The 23835-nt window shown below is 51.6% G+C and overlaps 1 protein-coding gene and 1 long non-coding RNA gene across 3 annotated transcripts in view; one reads left to right on the top strand and one right to left on the bottom strand.

Annotated features, from left to right (window-relative positions):
- The window catches only part of STK10 (serine/threonine kinase 10), a 120310-nt gene that overhangs the window by 64271 nt on the left and 32204 nt on the right, over positions 1 to 23835 (top strand). The window contains exons 5-12 of one of the 2 annotated variants that reach the window (XM_060296598.1): positions 5023 to 5095; positions 5763 to 5903; positions 6075 to 6269; positions 6847 to 6928; positions 14951 to 15085; positions 15952 to 16497; positions 18958 to 19088; positions 23665 to 23788. In XM_060296598.1, coding sequence (XP_060152581.1) covers positions 5023 to 5095; positions 5763 to 5903; positions 6075 to 6269; positions 6847 to 6928; positions 14951 to 15085; positions 15952 to 16497; positions 18958 to 19088; positions 23665 to 23788 — 1427 coding nt within the window. The remainder of the gene's footprint in view (positions 1 to 5022; positions 5096 to 5762; positions 5904 to 6074; positions 6270 to 6846; positions 6929 to 14950; positions 15086 to 15951; positions 16498 to 18957; positions 19089 to 23664; positions 23789 to 23835) is intronic. The other variant, XM_030829923.2, reaches the window with a different exon arrangement.
- Positions 5813 to 7702, bottom strand: LOC138842628 (uncharacterized). The gene is made up of 4 exons (XR_011377351.1): positions 7589 to 7702; positions 7162 to 7224; positions 6831 to 6979; positions 5813 to 5917 (listed from the first exon to the last, which is right to left on the bottom strand). It is a non-coding gene; the product is annotated as an uncharacterized lncRNA (long non-coding RNA).

The following is a 23835-nucleotide window of genomic DNA, read 5'->3' as shown; positions in this document are numbered from 1 at the left end:
GCAACTGGAATTCATACTGTTCATACCACACAGTGCATCGGTCTGTCAGCACCCTGGTGGGGACAGTGTGTTATGGACCAACTTCCAAGTTAGTGTGGACGAAGGCGAATCCGTTCTTTTTAAGGGCTGCGTGTTATCTCATGGTCCGGGTGAGCCCCGATTTACTGAACTATCTGCCATCCAGGCTCCAGCAGCAGCTTAGGTTTTTTCCAGTTTTTCACTCTTTTGCATAATGCTTTCAGAAGCTTCCATGTATATTTGAAATCTGTTTGGGGGGGGGATTTATTTCCAGAAATAGAATTGTTGTCCAACATATTTCTTAAAACCCAGTTTTGTCATTTTTTCCCGTCCGTTCATTTATTCTGTTGTTCATTTGAGAGCCCTGTTGAGTGTTTCATGTGGCAGATGTGGTGCTGGGATACTGCTGGGGACAAAGCAGAAATGGCCTCTTTCCATATGGAAATGATAATTTATGGAGTCCCCACCTGCCTGCTGCTTTGTCTCTGATTCTTGTTTCAAAATAGGAAAAGGGAAGGGAGGAATGTTTTCAACAGAAGAGACTGCCCGGTGAAAATCTCAGACTGCCTTTGAATTGTCCGAGGGCAGCCATCTACCCGTCGGAGGACATGGCTTATAAACTCCATTCAGGGAGCAAACGGCTGTGGCCACCGCTGCCCAGGGAGAGTGTGAGGGTTCTGGGCTGCAGGGAGGGGCCGCCCCACCCTCCTGGCTGGTCCCCAGAAGGGGAAGTAGCAGCCACCCAAAAAGCTGGCAGGCTCTTGCTTCAGGGAGGGCCCTGGGGACCAACTGTGTGTCATTTTGAAAGTTGGTGGTTTCTGCTTTTCCTCTCCCTTCTCCGGAAGGGACCAGTGGGCGCTGTGGTATGGGAGTGGCCAGCTCTAGCCTCCCTCCTGGAAGCCTCACCCTGGGTCTGAGAGGCAGTCGCTCTCCTGCAAAGACGTCGTGGAATGGCGTGCCAGCCATTGTTGGTGTTTACAGGATAGCCAGGCCCGCGTGGGGCCCAGGCGGACCCAGCAGGAAGGAGGTGAGCCTGCCTCCCCATTCTTACCCAGGAGCCCAGTGATGGGGTGATGACTTGCCCAGGCCACAGGGTGGTCAGCAGCAGAGCTGGCTTCTCACCTGGGTTTGCTGGTTTTTGCATCTCACCCTGCAGCAGTAGCTGCTCCCACCCTGGAAGGCGACAGCTCCCCAACCCCAGTAGCCAGACTGTCCCGTGAGCACTGTCATCAGCTGATGGAATAGCTGTTGTCCAGTTAGCACTGACTGAGGTTCGGAGGCCAGCTTTCCTGCCCCTCCCCAGGAAGGGGTCTCAGTACAGCCTCGTCCTTTTCTCGACGTAAGGATCTCAAGGGTGCCAGCTCAGGTACCCAGGGAATATTCACCATCGTGACAGAGCATTTACCAAGAGCCGGGCTTGGAGCTGTTTGCTTTATGTGTCATTTAATTCTCACCGCAACCCTACAAAGTGGTTCTGCAGTCTCACCATCCCCATGTCACCGGCGGGGAAACGGAGGGTCAGAGATTTGGTAACTATCCTGGCCCCTGCCTATTTCCCCCACTTATCCAAGTCCACGCCCTTCCAGCCATGCTGCCCTGCCCCTCCTGGGCCCTCCAGCCAGCTTGCTTCCTCTGCCTGGAAATAGTTTCCCCTAGACCTTGACCTCCTGTCTAAAATAGCCGCCCATCCATCCAGCACTCTCTGTCCCTTTGCCCTGCCTTATCCCTGCATGGCCCTCCTCATTACCAGGAATCACGTGGTGTGGAGAACCTGTTTCCACCACCAGAATAACAAGGCAATGAGGGTGAGGGTTTTGGTTCATCTCTGTGCCTAGAACAGTGCCTGGCCCACGAGGGATGTTTAGTTAGCGCTTGTTGAATGAATGAATAGCCTGGTGGTACTTCCTCCAGGTCCTCCCTTCCCTGCTCTCTTGAGGTCACATCCCCCCACTGTAGACCCTCCCAGCCCCGCAGCCCTATCTTTCCGTGGTTGTGTTTATCTGATTGCTGTCTGCTTCCACAAGTAAGCTTTGAGCTGCCTGAGGGCAAGGACTTCATTTGCTTTTTCCCCACTGTATTCTCTGCCCTGGGCCTGTGTGTGGTTCCAGATGGTACCTGGATGAATAGATGAATGAACCTGGTGCCAGTAGAAGGGGCAAGACTGGAACCCACCTCTCTAGTGTTCAGGCCCGTCTCTCAGCATTATGCTCCCTCCTGGTTTGAAATTGTGAGTCTGATTAAAGCACCCGATCGTGGCTTCCAGACCCAGGCGGAGGCTCCCGGGGTGGCCAGCAGTTACATAGCAACTTTGCAGTTTCTCGAAGCCAGGCTTCAAACTGAACATCGACAGTTCTCTCAAGATGTTGCTTCCTCCTGAGTTTAGTTTTTAATGAAGATGAAACTTGGCCCCTGAAGGCCAGAGCACTGGAGAAAATTCCTCTTCGTGGCTCTGGGCTCTTCCCTTAGCAGCGGGTGTGTGAAGCAAGACTGGTGGTGGTGGATGTGTGTGTAAAGAGAAATTATATTTATTTATTTTCTGTTAGTCCTGAAAGTCATACGCGTTTCTCACAGCAAACTTCGGGAATTCAGAAAATTGAAGAAACCTCGTCTAGTCTTACCACCCACAGACGACCATTTAAGCAGGCTGGTACATTTCCTCCAATAATTCAAAATATATTTTTGCCCTTTTGTGGGGGAGGGAGTGGGGCACAATTCTGACCATACAATATACATCCTCTCCCTTTCCCATTTATCCTATATAAATATACCAATAAAATATTTTAATATTCTATTAAATATTGAAATATTGAAATATATGTTATTTAAAAACTTTATTTTTATTCCCAGTTTTATTCAGATATAATTGACATTCAGCACTGTATCAGTTTAAGGTCACAGCGTAATGATAGGACTTACATATATCATGAAATGATTATCACAGTAAGTTTAGCGAACATCCATTTGTATAGTTACAAAATGAAAGAAAAAATGTTTTTCCTTGTGATGAGAACTCTTAGGAATTACTGTGTTACCAACTTTCATATATAACACCCAGCAGTGTTAATTCTATTTGTCACGTTGTACATTACCTCCCTAGGACTTATTTACCTTATAACTGCAAGTTTGTACCTTTGACCATCTTCATCCAATTCCCCCTATCCCGAACCCCTACACATCTGATCTATTTTTCTATGAGTTTGTTTGTTTTGAAGTATAATTGACAACACTATGCTGGTTTCTGGTGCACAGCATAGTGAGTCGATATTTCTACACTTTACAAAATGATCACCATGTTAAGTCTAGTTACCATCTATCACCACACAAAGATATTACACGATTATTGGCTATAGTACCCACACCGTACATGGCATCCCCGTGACTCATTTGTTTTGTAATGGGAAGTTTCTACCTCTTAACCTTCCTCATCTATTATCATTATGAAAGATACGTTAAAATTTAATATTAATATGTATAATTTAATATTAAAATATTGAATAAAGTACTTCAGAACTTTAATGACTACAAAATATTCCACTGTGTTTGTGTATCACATTTTTCTTAATCTGTTCAGTTGTTTACCCTTTACCTTCTTTCTTACCTCTCCTAATTTCCTAGTTCATCTTGTTCTGTGTGTGTGTGTGTGTGTGTGTGTGTGTATTTGATACACCATCTTAAATTCTTTTAAAAAAATATTTATTTACTGATATAAAATATTTACTGATATTTATTTACTGATATTTATTTGGCTGTGCCAGGTCTTAGTTGCAGCGTGTGGGACCTTTAGTTGTGCCATGCGAACTCTTAGTTGCGGCATGCATGCGGGTCTAGTTCCCCGACCAGGGATCAAACCTGGGCCCCCTGCCTTGGGACCGTGGAGTCTTAACCATTGGACCACCAGGAGAGTCCCTTAAATTCTTTTTGGAAAAGAGAATATATTATATATTGCATACAAGAAGTTTTAAAATCACTCCCTGAAAGCTAAGCGATTGTGATTGTTTTTAACTCGTCTCTATTATGGTGGCACTTCGGTGAATATCGTTACGCATAATTTTTTTTTAATATTTAAGATTATTTCGGGCTTCTCTGGTGGCGCAGTGGTTAAGAATCCGCCTGCCGATGCAGGGGACACGGGTTCGAGCCCTGGGCCAGGTAGATCCCACACGCCGCGGAGCAGCTAAGCCCGTGCGCCACAACAACTGAGCCTGCGCTCTGGAGCCCGCGAGCCACAGCTACTGAGCCTGTGAGCCACAACTACTGAAACCCTCACGCCTAGAGCCCGTGCTTCGCAACAAGAGAAGCCACTGCAGTAAGAAGGCTGTGTGTACTGCAATGAAGAGTAGCCCCCACTGGCCACAGCTAGAGAAAGCCCACGCGCAGCAACGAAGACCCAATGCAGCCAAAAATAATAAAAGATAAATAAATAATAAAAATTTTAAAAACCCGATTACTCCATTAAGGTAGGTTCCTAGATTTGGAATTACTGCACCAGAAGAGTATGGATAATTTGAAAGGTTCTTGCTCTTTATTGCCAAACTGCTTTCCTAAAAGCCTCTCCAATTTATATTCTTTTTAAAAAAAAAAAAAAATTATTTATTTATTTATTGGCTGTGTTGGGTCTTAGCTGCGGCACCTGGGATCCATCACTGCGGCGCGTGGGCTTCTCTCTAGTTGCGTCGTGCAGGCTTGGTTGCCCCGCGGCATGTAGGACCTTAGTTCCTCGGCCAGGGATCGAACCCGCACCCCCTGCGTTGGAAGGTGGATTCTTAACCACTGGACCACCAGGGAAGTCCCCTTCAGCTTCTATTCTTATTAACAAGTAGGAAAGTGCATGTCTCAATACATCTTACAGCAGTAGGTATTATTGTTTTTTAATGATCACTAGTTTGCTAGATAGAAAATGGCATCTGTTAGTTGATTTGGAACATGTGTCTCTGAGTCCATGCCCCAGGGCTGTGGGTGGAGGAATGTCCATCCAGTCCTCTATCTGAGATTCTTGCCTTGCAGCTGACTTTGGTGTGTCTGCCAAGAATCTGAAGACTCTGCAGAAACGAGATTCCTTCATAGGAACGCCTTACTGGTAAGTCGTGTAGCTTCTGGAAATGGGATGGTGGACTGAACGCTACACCTCCAACTCTCCACGGTTCCTCTGGCTGGTCTAGAGGAGAGAGGACAGAGGCAGGGGCTCCTGAGTCAGCCTGCTGGGTCCGAGCCCAGATCCCCTCACTTACTAGCGCTGAGACCTTGGCCATGTTGCTCAGCTTCGTGTGCCTCAGTTTACTCACCTGTAAAATCAGCGGTATAATAGCACCTACAATAGCACCTACATGGGCTATTGTGGGGATTGAATGGGATGGTGCATATAGAAAATGCTCCGTTAATAAGAACTGACACCCCTGAAAAACGGTTCTTGATTGAGTGCCAGGCGTAGGGCTAGGGCCATGAAGATGAACAATACAAGTTCAGTTCCTGTGCTTATATGAAATCTCCCCAGACTTATCCAGTCCACTGTGTTTCCTTCTTTTCCAAAACTATTACTTTAAAAACAAGCAAACAAACAAAAAACCCTCTCTGTTTCACACCTAACTACTTTCTGTTTTACTTCCCATCATGGAGTGAGGTTCCTTTCTTGCTTATTACTCACTCTTTCTTTCTCTCTCTGCCCTTTTATTCCTCTTTCTCCTTTTCTCTCCCATCCCTTCTCTCTGTGCTGTTGTGTTCTCTTCACCCCCCCTTCCCACCCCCAGTTTTTCCTGGGTACCTTTCCCACTGCTCCCACCCACCCCTTCCCCAGGACCCTGTGTTCTGGATTGTTGCTGCCATCTCGTGGTAGGAATCAGAACTGCAGCAGGACTTGGGCATCGGAGCCGCTTGGAAGGCGTCCTTGTGTGAGAAAACGGTCCTAAGAAAGACAGTGGGATGGAAAGGAATGAAAATCATGACTCGGGAGTGCTGCCAACCCCCTGATGTTGGCTTGTGCTGGTCCTTGACCCTGAGTCTCTGAGAAGCGCCTGTGGAGGCCAGGATCTGAGCCCTCTGTTGTCCCTTGGTTGGTTCAGGATGGCCCCCGAGGTGGTGATGTGTGAGACCATGAAGGACACCCCATATGACTACAAAGCCGACATCTGGTCCCTGGGCATCACTCTGATTGAGATGGCCCAGATCGAGCCCCCGCATCACGAGCTCAACCCCATGCGGGTCCTGCTCAAGATTGCCAAGTCAGACCCTCCCACGCTACTCACGCCTTCTAAGTGGTAAGTGGCCAGGAGGCCTGCCTGAGGGTGTTTGCTGGACGGCCAGCGGGCCTGGGACGCGGGGTGGGGGGATGCCAGGGCTCTGCCGTTGCTGCTGGGCTCTGCAGTTGGGGAGCGGTTGGGCCTGGGGGTCTGCAGGCCTCTCTGAGCTCCCTGGACCCTCCTGGCTCTTTCCTCCCTCTGTGCTGTGGACATCTGCTCTCCATCAGAGAGAATGGGTAACCCAGATAAGCCAGATCCCACTGCAGGAGTAAGAGCCCACGTGAGCCCCAGCAGCCCCGTGGCACAGCCCTGGGCTGGGAATTGGGGCTCGAACCCCAGCACTGCTGTGTTTCACTGTGTGCCCTCGGGCAAGTCCCTGCTCCTCTGATTTCCACATCCTCTCTGTTGGTGCTGTCTGCGACGAGAAGGGCATCTTGAAGGCCCCGTCGCCTCTGCCATGTAGCTTATAAAGGCGCCCTTTGTCCTTTGAAGGGCGTGTTTGGGAAGCACACGCCTCCCGGGAGAGTGGAGTCAGTGATGGTGGGGAGTTTTCTCGGCTGTCGCCCGCTCCCAGCTTACCTGTCTGTCCTCCCAGGTCTGCGGAGTTCCGAGACTTCCTGAAGACGGCCCTGGATAAGAACCCGGAGACCCGGCCCAGCGCTGCACAGCTCCTGGAGGTGAGTGGTCCCCTCTCCCGGGTGGCTGCCTGTCCCTCTGCCCAGCCCTTCCTGTGGACAGATCACCCATGACCTGGAAGCTGGGTTCGTCCTCCCCTGGCCCAGGCGATGGTGTGCACAACTGTTCACTCGTCGGCCGACGTTCCCTGAGCACCTGCCACATGCCGGCCCTCGTGCGGGGGGTGCTGGCTGTGGTAAGGGAGCCCCCAGACTCCTGTCCTTAATGAGTTTACCTTCCAGTGGGGCAGACAGGCAGCTGATGAGCAGATAGTGTACGTGGCAGGTGGAGAGCAGGGCTGTGGAGGAAAAGAGAACAGCACGGGGGGGTGCCTGGGAGGGGTTGCTCTCCTATAAAAGGAGGACACAAGGGGCTCTGTGCACAGACACCCAAAGGAGGCCAGGGGGGCAGGCACATGGTGCTCAGGAGCAGAGGTGAAGGCCTAGGATGGGGGCACGATTGGTGCAGCCGGGAGAGCTGGGGGGCCAGGGTGCAGGAGCCGGGGTGAGGAGGGGGGCAGGGCTGGAGATGAGATCGGAGGGGTACGGGGGCGTGCCCACCCCCAGGTTCAGTGCTTCCCTAGGAGGACACTTGGGACGCAGCATCTAGTCGTACTCTCCACTCTGACTTACTACAGCAAAAAGATACAGAGGAAAAGGCACCTGAGGGAAGCCAGGCAGGAGCTTCCAGAGTCCCCTTCCAGTGGAGTCACACGGTCTGTGCTTAGTTCCCCCAGCTGTGCGTTGTGGTGACACGTGTGAGGTGTTGTTTACCTGGGAAGCGTGTTGGAGAGCTCGGGGCCCAGGGTTTCACTGGGGGCTGGCCACGTGGGCAGCCTCTGCCTGGCACGGGCAGCGTTCCAGACTGCAGACGTCTGGCAGGCGTTCAGCGTGGGCCACGTCGCTTGCAGTTCAGGCAGAGCTGGCCCCTCTTATCAGTTAATGGGGGGAACCCTCCCCAAATCCAAGTTCCTGGCGAAAGACCAACGGTGGAAGCAGGCCTTTCAAAGAGGAGGGGGACCAGCTCATGGCAGGTCATGCAGGACCTCGGGAGGATGCAGGCTTCACCCTGTGTGTGACGGCGCACCCGTGAGGGTTTGGAGGAGGGAGACACCATCTCACTTACACTTAGGAGGCTCCCTCTGGCTATTGGGTGTGGAATCTCCAGGACCAGCCAGGATGACAGCTGACTCAGGGAGCATCCCCTTAGCTGGCTGAACGGCCTCCAGGTGGGGAAGTGGATGACTGTTTCTTTGTTGAGCCTCTTTGAAATATTGGAGGTGGCTGCGAGCTGCCCTTGCCCAGGGCTGGTGCCTCGTGTCCTGGCGGGGTGAGGGTTGGAGTGTTTGCAGCTAGGTTTGGAAACACCCGGTGTCTCTAGCGCGGCTGATTCCACTCCCCGGGCCACCAATGCTGTTGGGAGAGGGAGAGGAAGTGGGCCTGGGCGATGTGGCCTGTCCACTCTGGTCCTTCCCCCTTCGTGTTGTGGGAGCAAAGGGGGCCGACGCTCCACCGTGCCCTCGAGTCTTTCTTCACATTCAGCCGCTTCTCCCAAGCACCGACCTACTGTGCGCCAGGTGCTGGGGCTGTGGTTGGCACTCTGGACCACAGTGCATCTCTCTGGGGTGTGCAGCACAGTGATCCAGTGTGTGGACTGGGGTTGGAAAGTCCTGGGTTCAAATCCCAGCTCTACCACTTACTGGCTGTGAGACCCTGCTCAGGGGGCTTAACCTCTCTGTGACCCTGTTCTCACTCTGAAGTGAGGATGATAGCCAGGCCCCCCTTACAGGGTTGAGTGAGAAGACACTGTAAAGCGCTTAGCTTCGTTGTTAAGTGCTGTGCGCAGTGAATAGCTGATGCGTTGAACTGAATTATAAAACAATGGAAAGAAGCGGGGATGCAGAATGGGGTCTGTCTGCTGGGGCTCATCGTTGTTCCTTGTAGGTTTCTGCACTGCATTTGAAAGCACACGGCTGGAGTTACCAGAGGCCTTCTTTTCTGGGTGTCGCGGCGTTTGGTGGGTGGCGTCGGCAAGGGGCTGGGCCAGGCCAACCAGGGGTGGGGGTGCGTGGGCCTGCTGCCACTGTCAGATACAAAAGCTCCAAGCTCCCGGGGCCAGTTGTTTCCCGTGAGCAGGCACCTCCTGGCGTGATACATCCGGCCTCCAGGATATGCTGCCAGGAAGAGACCGGCTGTCCCTCATCCCCTTGTGGCAGCCCAGGAGCCTCAGCCAGAGACAGGAATTTCCGTTCCATAGTGGAGGAAAAAAACGTCCTGTCAGAGGACTCTTCGCTGAGACAGAAAGGTTGCAGAAGAAAGTAGAGATCCCTCCAGACAAAGAAAGCTCCTTTCAGAGCTTAGGCTGCCGTCCGTTTTTTCCACGTGCCTGTTCGTCTCTGAGTTAGGGAGGGTGGGGCATCGTTACCGCCTTAGGTGAGGACCCTGAGGCTCAGGGCAGGGAAGTGGCCTGCAGAGGTCACCTGACTTGGAGTGGCCACAGGTAAGCCCAGACCTCGACTTGCCAGCACACCCTCCAGAGCCTCCCATCTGCCGGCGGCCCCCACGTTCCTCCCGGCCCCTCCTCTTGCCCTGCATCCCGCCTTCAGCTGACTGACTTATGCCCCCGCTGGTTTAGGATCCATTCATTCGCTTGCATGGATATGTTGTTGGGACCGTATCACTTGGTGGTAACCCGGGCTCTGAAGTCAGGCTCGCCCTCCTGAAACCCGAGCGGTCCTCACTCTGAGCCTCAGTTTCCTCCTCTGTAGGAGGGCCGTGATTGCATCACGGGAGTGTGTGAGCAGATGCGATTCTGTGCCCGCCCGCTGTCTTCAGCATCGTGGCTGTCACACATCCGGTGCGCAGCACGCACTTGTTGAATTTGCTCTTAAACCCACCCCGTTCTAGCACAGCGTTCTTGTCAAGGTCGTTAGTACCTTCTGGACTTCGTGGTCAGCTCAGGCCTCGGTGCTGGTCTTGCTGGACTCAGCAGAGCCACAGGCGACCCTCTTCCCCTTGGCTGTCAACGCCTGATGTCAGGTCTCCACGCTCTCTTGGTTTCCTTCCTTCTCACTGGCCACTCGTCTGTCTCCTTCGCCTGCTCCTGTTTCTGCAGCTCATTCACGTGAAGTGCTCCAGGGCCTTTTCCTCCGTCTCCATCACCTTGATGGGCTCTTCTGTTCGCCATGACTCCCGCATTTCTGCCTGCAGCCCAGACTGCCCTCCTCGCCCACAGGCCCTTGTATCTGGCTGTTTACCCTCTACCCCTTTAGGTGTCCGTAGATATCTCAAACTTAACACGTCCGCAACTGAGCGCCCCCATCTTTCCCCAAATATGCTCTAGCGATGGCTTTCCTGTCTCATTCGATGGCAGCCCCACCTTGCCAGCAGTCAGGCCCCAAACCTCGCAAGCATCCTTAACCCCTCTCTTTCTCACACACTCTTTATCCATTCTACCGGGGAATCCTGTTGTTCCTGGCTTCAGAACATGCCCAGGATCCAGCCACTTCTCACCACCTCCATTGCAGCCAGAGGGAAAAACATAAGTCAGCTCCTATACGTCCTGAGTCCAAAGCCCCTTAATGGCTCCCATCTTACTCAGGGTAAAATCCACAGTCTCAGTGACCTGCAAGGTCCTACAAGGTCTGCCCACCCCACCTTGACTCCTCAGACTTCTCTTCCTCTTGTCCCCTCAATCTTCCCCAGTCAACCAGCCTCCTTGCTACTCTTCAGACACTCCAGCCTCAGGGCCTTTGCACTGCCTGTCCACTATGTCAGGGATGCTCTTCCCCTAGACACCTCCACGGCTGACTCTTTCTCTTCAAGTCATTGCTCAGATGGCAGCTTCTCAGTGAGGCCTCCCCCAAGTACGCTGTTTAAAACCTACTGCACCCTCACGTTCCTAATTCTCCCTCCCCTGCCCTACTTTTGATTTTTCCGTGGCACATAGCACGGATAGCATATAACTTACATGTTGATTAAGTTTATCGTTGATCTCCCTGACTAGCATGTCAGCTCCCTGGGGACGGCAGTCTTTGTTTTTGTTTTCGTTTTTGCTTTCACTGATGTGCCCCAGTCATCCAGAATAGTGCCTGGTATGGAGAGGGCCCTTCGTTAAATACGTTTACTTATTTTTACTTAACTAAATGTTATGTAACCTCTTCTCCATGCCAGGTTCTATTCTAAATGCTTAGCAAATGTTAGCTAATTTAATCCTCATGACAACCCTATGAAATAGGTACTGTTTGGATCTCTGTGAAACAGATGATAAAACTGAAGCACAGAGAGGTTAAGTAGCCTGCACAAAGTCACACAGCCTGTAAGTGACAGAGCTGATTTCTGATCCTGGTCATCTGGTTCCAAAGCCTGTTCTTTTGAGCACTCTAGTAAGTTGCCTCTCTGAATGAATGAAGGAAAGAAAGAGAGATGGAATAAAGTTAGGAGGGAGGGAAGGAGGACTGAAGGAAAGATGCTGACACCTGAAAACTTGGAAGTGTTATTAGGCATTTTCTAAAGCCAGTCTTGGAGTGTGGGACACCCCGGCTGATGGTTTCTAAGCACACAGAGGAAAACTAGGCTCAAGTTCTCGGGAAGGATGACTGGGTAGATGGCAGGAGAGGTCCTGGCCAGAGGGTGGGTGCCAGCTGGCGAGCTCTGTGGCACCTTGGGGCTCCCTGCAGAGATAGTACAGAACAGCTTTTCCTCTTCCTGAAGGAGCAGACGGCTGAGTTTCCCTCTGATCTGGGTCTTCCACGGGGGTGACCGAGCACCTTTCTAGGGACCCACGTGCCCAGACCAGCCTGTCCCGGTGCAGGTACACAGTGCGCTGGCGCCGGGGAAGGTTCCGTACCCTTCTGTGCTGGGCTTTGTCTCTAATGGGCCTTGGCAGCGTGGCGGTTGAAACGTCTTTTCTAAACACAACCCTGGAAGTAACAGAGCTGATGCAGTGGAGGAGGTGGTCTGTGCTTTGTGTCCCAGAGCAGTTTACAGAACAGTGTTCCGGGCCTAATCAGACACAGGAGGGCCTGCCCCATCTGCCAGCCCCTCTTGCCCGGGGATTCCAGGAGCTTGGCATACAGGGGAATGGCCCTGCTCACATGCCCCTCTGTCAGAGGCTTTCTTCCCCGTGCCTCCCCCTCCGCTTCCTAAAGACCCCGGGGTACTCAAGGGAGGCCATGCAGATGTTCAGCCTCAAGAAAGCAAGGCTCCTGGCCAAGCTGAAGAGTCACTAATTTGGTCAGTATGTGATATGGCCTGATGAAAACCTGGTATTTCCAGAAGCCCGTGTTTGCATTATTTGTTTCTGCCGCACCTGCTTCAGCAACTGCAGTGAAGTGTCCCGTGGCTTCTTGCTCAAGGTCACGTGTGTGAGGTTGTGCAGTGTGAAGCTCGGGAAGCTTTGGGATCTGATTCTTACCTTCAGTTCCAAAAAGCTGCCCTCTGGGGACGCAGGAGGGCATGGGGATGGCTGGGAGTGCAAACTGGTGCTTAAAGGCTTCTCTGATTGTGGTTCTGCTGCTGGTGATGGTGGTGATGATCGTAGTGGCAGTGGTAGTAATGGTAGGCATGGTGATGGCAGAGGCAGTAGTGATGGTGGTGATGATGGTGGCTATAGTAATGACGGTGGTGGTGATGATGGTGATGATGACACTGATGGTGGTGGTGATGTTGACACTGATGATGGTGGTGATGATGACACTGATGACGGCTGCTGTATTTTGAGCTCTTACTACAATGCTTAGAACAGCCATACTATTATTCCCAGTATACAGATGAGCAAACTGAGGCTCAGAGAGGTTGAGTGACTTGTCCGAGTTGGTGGAAGTGGGATTTTATTCCAGGCAGCCTGGCTCTCGAGTCTACAGCCAGCAGTCTTCACTGCTGTACTCTCCTGCCTCTCACAATTAGTACCTCCTTATTAATATCCATTTCAAGACCTTTTGGAGCCACACAGCAGCCAGAGTGATACCTTCAAAGGGTTACTCTTTATATCACTGCAGCCCTTGTCCTTGCTGCTCCCCCTGTGTGGAATTCTCTGTGCCCAGATCTTTCTCTGGCCAGCCCCTTCACATCCCTCAGGGCTCAGCTTGAATGTCACCTCCCAAGGAGGGCCCTCTGCCCAAAGACCTAGGCAGACTCTCCGACCACCCATCCACTGCACCAATCCAGGCCCATGTTCCTCCAGCCTATCCTATTACCTGATCTGAAAAATGATCTTGTCGTTTGGTTACGTGCCCATTGTCTTTCCCGCTCAGCTGCGAGCCCCCAAGGCCCGGGAGCGTGCCTGTCTCCTTGTTTGGCCTTATTTCAGCACCTGGTACATCACTGGCCTCCACATGGGGCTGAGGCATGAATCAACGAATGAACAGGGGCGGGTGTGGGAGAGAAAGATAAGAAATAAAATTCTTCACGTCTTTACTAGTTTGGACTAACTAGAGAGAGTCAGGCTGGCTTAGGAAGATCTGAATGGCAGGGCTCTGTAAAAGGAGTGAGGTGTGTTGCTTTCCCGTGTGCAGAGTGGCGTACCCAGGTTGAATAGGGTGTTGCCTCTGGCCTTCCACAAATGTACTAAACAGATAAGAATGAACAAGCAGATAGGAATGATTTGTAGTGGACCTATCCGTTGTGAATGTGTTTTCAAGGTGTTAGAAAATTTCTTCTCTGTAGTCATTTAAATACTTCCCTGCAATCTTGTTGACACTGTTCCTCCTCTGATAACTGACAGTAAAACCAGTGAATTTCATCAGAGCCTTCCTGCGCATTTCAAATGAGCAAATTCCAACCTAACAACTGTCCCACCCTGCCCCTGCCAATGCCTTTCTAAGTGAGTGTGGGGAATTGAGGAATCCCTTGTCCCTGTCCACAACCTGGTGCTGGGGACAAGATGCTCAGAGACAGACTTGTACCAGGGAGGTCTTTGGGCTGATTTACCATCTGCGGAGGTCTTAAAAGCTTTGGTGTTTTCCAAGGTCCGTGAAAGAGGCTTCACTTTTTACAGATGTGGCATTTCTGTAAACACCTAGGAATAGAACCTACACTACGTGGCCTCGAAATTTTGCAAACACACACATCCACCCTGAGACCTGTACGAGCATGTCCATAGCACCTTTATTAATAGTTGCCCCAAATGGGAAACAACACGAATGGCCAGCAACAGCAGGAAGAAGAAACAAACCGTGACAGAGTCACGTGGTAGAATACCGCACGGGAATCAAAAGGGAAGCGTTTACCGACATATGCAACAGGGTAGGCGAACCTCATCGTCTCAGCCCAACTTGTGTTGAGTGAAGAAAGCCAACCACAAAAGAGTACGAACTCTGTGATTCTGTTCCGATGAAGTTAAAGAGAAGGCAAACCTAGTCTCTGGAGCTGGGTGGCTGTGGGGTGTGAGGCTGACTGCATGGGGAATGGGGACCTTCTCGAGGTGATGGAAATGGTCTGTGTCTCAAGCTGGGTGGTGGTTACACCAGGTGTGTACGTATGGCAAAAGGCCCCGAGCTTAATGATTTGTGAACTTTACTGTGTGTAAGTAATTCTTCAATAAAGTATATGTGTGTATACGCGTGTATATACTGTATATATTATATTTTTTAAACCATATATGAAAACCTTTTAAAAAAGTAAATTAACAAACAAACCTCCTGAAGCATTACTTCTGCTCCCGCTTTGGGCTAAGCTCTTCCCTGCGCGTGATCTCATTCCATCCTCATGCCTTCCCTGTGGATCTGGCATTATTGTCTCCACTTCAAAGGTGAGAAGCCTGTAGCTCAGAGAGGGAAGGGGACTTGCTCGGTGTCACACAGCTGGTGAGTGGCAGAGCTGGCTCGCTTTCCACCACACACAGGACTTTCTGAGCTGCCTCTGGGTCTGCCTGACCAGGTTCACGTTCACGTTTCGCTCAGGGATGCCGCTGGCCTTCTCCGCCTGGGGGATCGCCTCCCCCAGCCTTGGCTGCCCCTCCTCACCCCTCAGCCCACAGTGGTTCTAATCCAGCTGTCTTGCCCCCCCCCCCCCCCCCCCCCGCAGCATCCCTTCGTCAGCAGCATCACCAGCAACAAGGCTCTGCGGGAACTGGTGGCCGAGGCCAAGGCTGAAGTGATGGAGGAGATTGAAGACGGCCGGGATGAGGGGGAAGAGGAGGACTCGGTGGATGCCACCTCTGTAAGGCCTGGAGGAAGCGGGGGTGGGGGGGCGTGCAGGAGGGATGGGATCCCCGCAGGCCTTGACTGGTGTGGGAGGGGCCTGGCGGTGCAGGAAGGGTTCTCTTCTGTTTATCCCCAGCTCAGAGGTCACAGGCCCCCACGCCACCAGTTACGTAAGACCGCACGTGGGCTGGGATGAGGCAGCAGGGCGTGTTGACCAAATCCTGTACGTTTTCAGGGAAGAGCCGGAATCAGATTTTTTTTTTTTTTTTTTTTTTCTGTACGGGGGCCTCTCACTGCGTTTCACAATAGCAACTATTCACAGTATTTCACAATAGCAACATTTTCAGTACTTTCTACCCCTGAAAAGCTCTAAAAAACAAAAACAAAACAAAAAAAGTGGCTAATAGTCTGAATCTAGCCCCTGGATAGGTTTGGCTTGGCCTTTCTGTGATTTTTTTAAAAAATTTGAGTTAGTTACCATCTAAAAATTGGGAGATGTCATGTACAAGTCCAGATTCGAGCTTGCCTTGAAAAATTGGAAGGTCTGGGCACAGGGGACCCATTTTCCCATGTTGTCACAACTGGCTGGAGCAGAGTAGCCACTGCTCCCTTTCGACAGGGCATGAGCTATCTAGCTGGCCACGGTTGCCTCCACTCCTAGGAGGAATACCTATTCCTCAAAGCACGTAGTACAATAATTTTATTGTTAGTTAGGCAATAAGGAGTGGGGAGGACTGTGGCCTACTAGACGGGGATACCTATCGTACCTCCCTGGCCCACTTCACCTTGTGGGTGTCTGACTTTCTGACCTCACTGCATCTCTGACTCTTGCCTCGGACACACAGTAGCATGGCCTTGACTATGTTTTTTTTTTTCTCCCAGCCTCTGGGGAACCACACTCGGGAATCCTCTGAGGTGAGTCAGCTGAGCCTCGATGCTGACAAGCTTCTCAAAGAATCATCTTTCACCCCACTGCCACCTAGCCAGCCTCAGGACATTGTGAATGGGCCCAACCAACCCTCTGGGGACACATCCCTCCAAGCCACCAGCCCCCCAGATGTGGCCCCTGGAAATGAGAATGACCTAGCAGCGCCCGTGCCCCTCCGGAAGTCCCGACCGGTGTCCATGGATGCCAGGATTCAGGTATCCGAGGAGAAGCAAGCCACTGACCAGGGTGGGGACCTCAGTCCAGCAGCCAGCAGGTCCCAGAAAGCAAGCCAGAGCCGTCCCAACAGCAGCGCCCTGGAGACCTTGGGTGGCGAGAAGCTGGCCAACGGCAGCCTGGAGCTCCCTGCCCAGGCGGCTCTAGGCCCTTCCAAGAGGGACTCAGACTGTGCCAGCGTCTCCACCTCCGAGAGCACGGACTATGGTGCCTCCCTCTCAGCCGACCTGTCCCTGAACAGAGAGACGGGCTCTCTGTCTATCAAGGTAACGCTGCCCCTGGTGCCTCAGGCTTGGAGCAGGAAGCACTGCAGAATGTGTTGCTGCCCAGTTTTGGTGTTTGAAGGCATATGGTGGCTGCCTTCCATTATAAGTAGTTCATGAGACTGCGCTTTCTTTAAAGAGCTCTCCGTCTGATTCATAGTTAAACCCCCAAATATCTGAGTTCGGTCTGGGATTTAGTCCTGTCAGGCAATTAATTGGTTTGGGTTTTAATTTCAGTTTGGGTTTCCATTTAAATTGGGTTTGGTTAAAGGCCCTGCTAAAATGGGGGAGAGACAATTCTAGAAGCGAAAGTTCTCTGACTTGGAGGTCAGCCGTGTGGTCCAGCTGCCGACTGATTCAGTTAAAGGGAGTGGGCTCGAGGCTTCCTCCTGGCTCGTGGCTGTCCTGCAGGAGGTAGCATTGTGAATGACAGTAGCCACTGCACTTCAGAGCTCAGCACGGGGCCCGTACTGCAAAATGCTTAAAAGCAACCACAGATGAGGCGCCTTCAATCATCCCAAAGTACAGCCCAGCAAACAGAGGCTCAGGTGGGAGGTGGGGAGCTGGTCAGACTCCAGACTCTGAGCTCTGAATCCCACATGCCATTCTGCCCTCGCGGTGGGAGCTTTGGCCTGCTTGTCCTCAGGAAGGGCAGACCGCATCCCCTGCCCATCTCACAAATCGTGAGATATTCATGAACTCACTGTTGGTCACCTGGTTGGCCACACTGAGGACCTCATCCCCAACCAAGGCTGAATTTACAGAAGGTTCTGCATCTTTTTTGTTTCTTCCTTTTGTCACTTACTTGGTGAAAATGACACAGCAGAGACTCAAAAATATTGGCCAAATGAAAGAGAGCCAAAGGAGAGGCAGTCAGCCAGCACGATTAGCTTTGGGAACAGAAAGAAAGCACAGTTTTAACAGGTCGCCAGGACAAGCGGAGATGGCAGCAGCTTTGATGTATAATCATCTTCCTCAGGATAGGGGGTCTGTCCCTTCTCTTCTTAAAAAGACACTAAGGGTTAAAAAGAAAACAGTAATTTTTTTTTTTTCTTTTAAATAAAGGTTGACCCACCCACAGCCGGGTCCCCACCTCTTCTCAAGGGTATTGAGAACATCCTTTGCTGGTGGGCTGGCAGTGAGTCAGGGAACGAGGCTGTTCTGATAAGAGTCCACGGCTGCATCAGCACCCTTGGCTTGATGGGGAGCCTGTTACCCCCAGGCGGAGGCCCTATGACCAGGAGCAGCTCTAGTGTGAGGGCTGCACCCAGGCCTCCTTCCTCCCCCGCCATCTCCAGCCAGCCTGCATTTCTGGTTGCTGGCCTGACTCATCTTGAACTGAGTCCTGGGACACGTGAGCTGGATGCTGTAGGGCGATGAGCTGCAGGGTGACCTTTCAGGGCCCGTAGCATCCAGAGCTCCTGGGTGAGGGGCTATGGGAAGAGGTGGGAGCCTGCAGGGGAGGGGAACCCAGACCTCAGGGCCAAGGGCAGTCTGCTGGGCTCGACCGAGCGGGCACGGGGGTCAGCGCGGACTTTGAGGGCAGAGGCCTCCTGCTGGGCGCCACCCTGGCTCTCCCTTCACTCTCAGGCTGGCAGGCCCTCGGAAAGGCCGGCCTGGACTGCACCAGGAAGGGCCTCGGAGACCAGTGGAGAGGTCGGAGGGGAGAGGCCGTGATGACTTCCATGCAGGCCCACGGGCCTCATCCGAATCAGGATGGAGGACTTTCAGAGGGTATTTAAATACCCTTAACTCCTCCTGGAGGAGTTCTGGCAGCACTGTGTAAGCAACCACACGTGAAAGGCATGATTATTCATAGGGAAAAGTAAAGATAAAGATTATGAATAATCTCGTGGTGGCTCCAGATGGGCGTGGCCTCCTGTGGAATTCAGGTCAGGTCAGATCTGGCTGCCAAAGCAGTTATGAACTCTGGTTTTCCGGGCTCTTTGGATTTTGGCATTGAGGATAAGAGATCGTGGTCTGCAATAAGTATCAAAAATAAATACCAAGTGTTGAACCCTTGCCACGAGCCGGGTGGTGTTGTATGCCCCACCACCATCGCACCTTTGGAACCTCCTCTGACAGGTCGGGGAAGCTGAGGCTCGGAGAGGCCAAGGGACTTGCCCAGGGTCACAGAGCCAGTAGGTGGTAGAGGGAAGATTGGAACCCAGCTCGCTCTGACGCCGCGTCTTGTGTGTGAGAGAGTGCTGGCAGCCAGCGAGCAGGGGATGGGCCGTGTCTGAAGGGCGAGATCAGGGAGAGGAAAGGGCCCAGCGTCAGACACTCAGGGCCCGCCCCCCCCCATTGAAAAACTTGAGGCAAGAGGGGGACAATGGACAGTCGCCTCCTACCTGGACGGGGCTGAGGCTCTGGGGCCAGGAGGGCTGTGGGCTGCACCCTCTGTGTCGCCCATGGATTCTTAGCTGTGATGCTGAGCTTTGCCTGATGATCTGCCCCGGCCAGAACTCGAGGCTGCACAATAAGACCCTCAAGAGGACACGCAAGTTTGTGGTGGACGGCGTGGAGGTGAGCATCACCACCTCCAAGATCATCAGTGACGATGAGAAGAAGGACGAGGAGATGAGATTTCTCAGGTAAGCCCGGGAAGGGCCGCTGATGGTGGTGATAGGGTGGGGATGCGGTGAGAGGGATGGGTGTGGGTCCTCCTGGTGCAAGAGCTGTTTGTCTGTCTACAGCATCAAGTGTGGGATCAGGGACACAGAAGGAAGCTGGCTTTGCCTGAGATCCTGCATTCTCTAACCCACCCAACCCCCCATCCACCAATCCATCCACCCACCCATCCATCACCTACCCACCTACCCAGCCCTCCACCCTCCCCTCCAGCCAGCCAGCCATTCACCCATGTATCCATACCCCCCAGCAGGTTGGGGGACGTGGTGGTGACCCAGGTAGTTGAGGCTGTTGCCTTTGTAAAACTTACACCTCATGGGCCAACAAACAGCACACAAGATAATTCCCAACTGTGGTACGTGCTGTGAAGGGAATAATATGGGTGAAAGGATAGTGAGCCCCTGGGCCGGGGTCGGGGACGCCGCTCTGTGGGAAATCCCCTGAGCAGAGCCAGGAGGTTGAGAGGAGCTGGCCACGAGCAGAGCCGGGGGATCACGGAGGGAACTGCAAGGCCAAGGCCTGAGGTTTGACTGCGTGGCTTTTTTAGGGACCTGAGAGGGCAGGGCTGGAGTGTGGAGTGTAAGGTGGGAGGGAAAGGATGGGGAGCCGTCCCGGAACCTGCAGGGCCAAGGTCATGTTGGCCCGTGGGCAGGGGTGGAAGAGTGTGGATTTCATCCCCAGTGTAGCTGGAGTGAAGCAGGTGGAGAGTGACCAGCGGTAACAACCCTTCTGAAAGCCAGCTCCACTGCCGTATGAGTCTGGGTGTAGAGGGGGCAGGACTGAGGCAGGGATCCAGGGAGACCCCGGCCAGGATGGTGGCCAGACAGAGGGAAGAAGTGGTTGGATGCAGCGTGCATTTTGGAGGCAAAACCCATGAAACCGGAAGGGATTGGTGTGGGGAGGAGGGTGTGAGGCAAAGCTGTTTGCTAAGAACCATCTTTGCACTTTTAAGGCGCTCAGGCGCCCTGACAGCCCTCCTCAGGGAGACCCTATCTCGGCCGTTCTGTAAATTAGGAAACTGTTTCTTTTTTTTTTAAACCTTTTTTTTTAAGGTAGAGTTTATTAATTAATTAATTTATCTTTGCTGTGTTGTGTCTTTGTTTCTGTGCGAGGGCTTTCTCTAGTTGCGGCGAGCGGGGGCCATTCTTCATCGCGGTGCATGGGCAGCTCACTATCGCGGCCTCTCTTGTTGCGGGGCACAGGCTCCAGACGCGCAGGCTCAGTAGTTGTGGCTCACGGGCCCAGCTGCTCTGCGGCATGTGGGATCCTCCCAGACCAGGGCTCGAACCCGTGTCCCCTGCATTAGCAGGCAGATTCTCAACTACGCGCCACCAGGGAAGCCCTAGGAAACTGTTTCTTGGTGGGAACTTACCTGCCTCAGGTCATCCAGGTGAGAAGCTCTGTCTGTGTGAGGATTCTACCCGGCTTCCACTGGACCAGGAAGCTTGCTGGGGGGCTGCAAGGGGTGGGGGTGAGGGGCTTCACAGTTAGGGAGGGAGGCCTTGGACCCACGAATCTCCCTTGAGGCCAGGCCTTTGAAGGCTAAATTCATGATTGATTTGTAGGACATCTCTAACATATCAAACACATTCATATCTTTAAAAAGCACAGGGACTTCCCTGGTGGTCCAGTGTTTAAGACTCCACGCTCCCAATGCAGGGGGCCCGGGTTCAATCCCTGGTCGGGGAACTAGATCCCACATGCGTGCCGCAGCTAAGGCCCAGTGCAGCCGAAAATAAATAAATAAATATTTAAAAAAAAGAAAAAAAAAAAGAAACAAGGCCTGATTTTCCTAGAGGGGTGGGATAGGGAGGGTGGGAGGGAGACGCAAGAGGGAGGGGATATGGGGATATATGTATACGTATAGCTGATTCACTTTGTTATACAGCAGAAACTAACACACCATTGTGAAGCAATTATTCTCCAATAAAGATGTAAAAATAAATAAATAAATTAAAAAAATAAAATAAACAGGAGAAAAAAAAAAAAGCACAGACATCCCAAAGCCAAACATAAGCAGTTTTGGATGGCTGGGGGCATTTCTGCCCTCTAGGAGCCAGGGGGATGAGAGGCAGACTTTTCATTGGTGGAGTTTCCGCGTGCACGCATATGCACGCACACACATGCACGCACGCACGCACGCACTGGTGTCCTCCTCTGTGTGCGCTGGAGAGGCGTGAGGCTGGGGGAGGGGTGGGTGTGGTTGCTCTTGGACGATGACACCACCTTCTGTTTTAATGATCACCTGGGAGGTGACCTGTACTCCTCACTCTTCAGACCCCAAGGGCTCCGTTTCCTTTCCATCACCTCCCCTCTGGGCAGTTCAGGTTCCTAGGGTTGAAATTCCAGACCCAGCACACCCCGTCTAGAAGCGATGCCTCTGGCCCTGGCACTGGGCCTCCACCTTCCTCCCAAGCAGAGGAGTGGGTGCCACTTAGGTTTGAAAGGTGAGATTTAGCTGCGGTGGAGAAGAGGTGCTCACGGTGAAAGAACAAGGCTTTGCTTGTTTGCCTGCTGTGGTCTGAAGGTCCGCACGTCCTGTCAATGTGGCCAGGCCGCCAGGCTGTGAGCTCTGGCGGGCTCTGGCCCACGTCCCTGGTCGTACCTGGATCCTAGCGTTTCCGGAGGATCGGGTGACACGTAGGCTTTTGAATGGTGTCACCGAATGGTTGCTCTCACAGATTGAGGCTGCTAGGTCAGAGTTCCTTCTGGTTTTGCCTAAAATTGCTGGTTCTTTCCTTCTTAAGCCTGTGTCTGCCTGCCTTTCCCTTGTGAGAACTCAGGTTGGTCAAGGAGGAGATGTCAGAACCTGACTGCTTACCTCCTTCTCTGTTCGTTTTTTGGTCAGTTGTTCTCTGAGCCTTAGTCCCTCTTGTGTCAGGGTCTCCCTCTCTTTGTCAGCTCTCAGCAATCACCTCCTGTCTCCTCTCTTCCCAAACGCAGAGGCTCCCAAGGAAGCTTTCTTCTGTGCCTCTAGAAAGCATTTCTGGCTTTTCCCAGAGACTGGGCAGCCTTTACCTCTTCTTCTCGTTATCATTCGAGAAGTTACCACTTGGGGAGTGATTGCCATGTGCCAGACAGACACTACAGGTATCATCTCATGTAACCTTAAAGAACCTGAGAGGTGAAGATTATCTCCCCATTTTACAGATGTAGGAACAGAGCCTGCAAAGACTGAGCGACTGCCTAAGGGAAAGTGAGCTGAGCTAAGATTCAAATAAGGCCCCCCGACCCCTGAGAGTGTGCAGGCCTCTCCTCCTGCAGCTGTTCCACTCAGAGCTGTGAGGAAAGCCCCACAGCGGGGGTGGCCATGGTACAGGCTGCAGACGCTGGACTGGAATAGGACATGGGCTGCCAGGGAACCGCCCCCCGTTCACAGTCAGGAGGCCCAAGTTCTTTCTGCATCATTTTAATTTCTTTTCTGATTCCATAAATGATACATATCAAGTTTTAATGGACTTGCCCAGAAAGAAACACAATTGGTGGGGTTTATCCCACCAGTATTTTTTCTGTGTACACACATATACACAGTGACAATAGGTATGTTACCAAATGAAGGTACACTGTGTGGTTGGGGTCAAATTTTTATTGTATTTACATTCTGAATAGGTAATATCGTGGTTCAAAACTCGACAAGAAAAAGAGGGTAAACAGCGAAAAATTTCCCTCTCTCACTTTTCTGCCAGCCATCCAGCTCCCCTCCTTGTGTTAATACTTTACAGTGTAATCCTTCCAGAAACACTCAGTGTTTAAATAGGAAAGTAAACACACACATGCACATGTGCACACACATATAGGGTCCTTTTTGTTTTTCGCCCAGATGGTAGGTAGCATAAGAGACCCACACTCTTCAACACCTTGCTTTTTTCATTCAGGGATCCATCCCTATCTGTTCATAAAGAATTGCTGCATTTTTCATAGATTTTTTTTTCCATGTAATTCAATATCTCCGAGAACTTGATTTTTTTAATGGTTGTATAAAATTACATCAGATGGACATATTTAATTAGACTATATTGATGGACATTTGTTTCTAATTTTGTACTATTATAAATAGCGTTGTTATGGATATCCTTATTCAATTTTGTTGTGCATCTATGAATATCTCTTTAGAATCAGTTTCCAGAAGTGGAAGCTACTATGTCAAAAGGCAGAGACTTATTGCATTGTCCTCCCCCTATATTCTTGCTTATTTAATGAAGATGTTATTTCTTTTTAATTTGTATTTCATATCCACCTAGCTAATTTAAAGATTTTGTCTTTTGTTTCATGTCTGTCCATGTTCTGTGCCGCTTTTTAAAATTAGAATATTCCTGTTTTTCTTATGGATTTGGAAGCACCCTTTATATATTAAAATTATTAATGTTTTGCCTGTCAATAAATGTCCAATAAAGTCTGAGTTCTAAGTTCGTGTCATGCCTCTACCCCAGTCTTGTGTGACGCCTCTCCACGCCCCAGCCTTCAGTGTCCCTAGCTATGAGTTACATGATCACTGAGGGCAGTTTCTGACTGAAATGTCCACATCCTTCCACCCTTCAGGCGCCAGGAACTCCGAGAACTTCGGCTGCTCCAGAAAGAAGAGCATCGGAACCAGACCCAGCTGAGCAGCAAGCATGAGCTGCAGCTGGAGCAGATGCACAAACGTTTTGAACAAGAAATCAATGTGAGCGTGAGAAAAGATGGGTCCCTATAGGGCTTCTTGCTTCCATG

Source organism: Globicephala melas, chromosome 3, assembly GCF_963455315.2.
Source record: "Globicephala melas chromosome 3, mGloMel1.2, whole genome shotgun sequence".
Taxonomy (NCBI): Eukaryota; Metazoa; Chordata; class Mammalia; order Artiodactyla; family Delphinidae; genus Globicephala; species Globicephala melas.
Note: the sequence above shows the minus strand (reverse complement) of the source record. Positions and strands in the feature narration are given on the sequence as shown.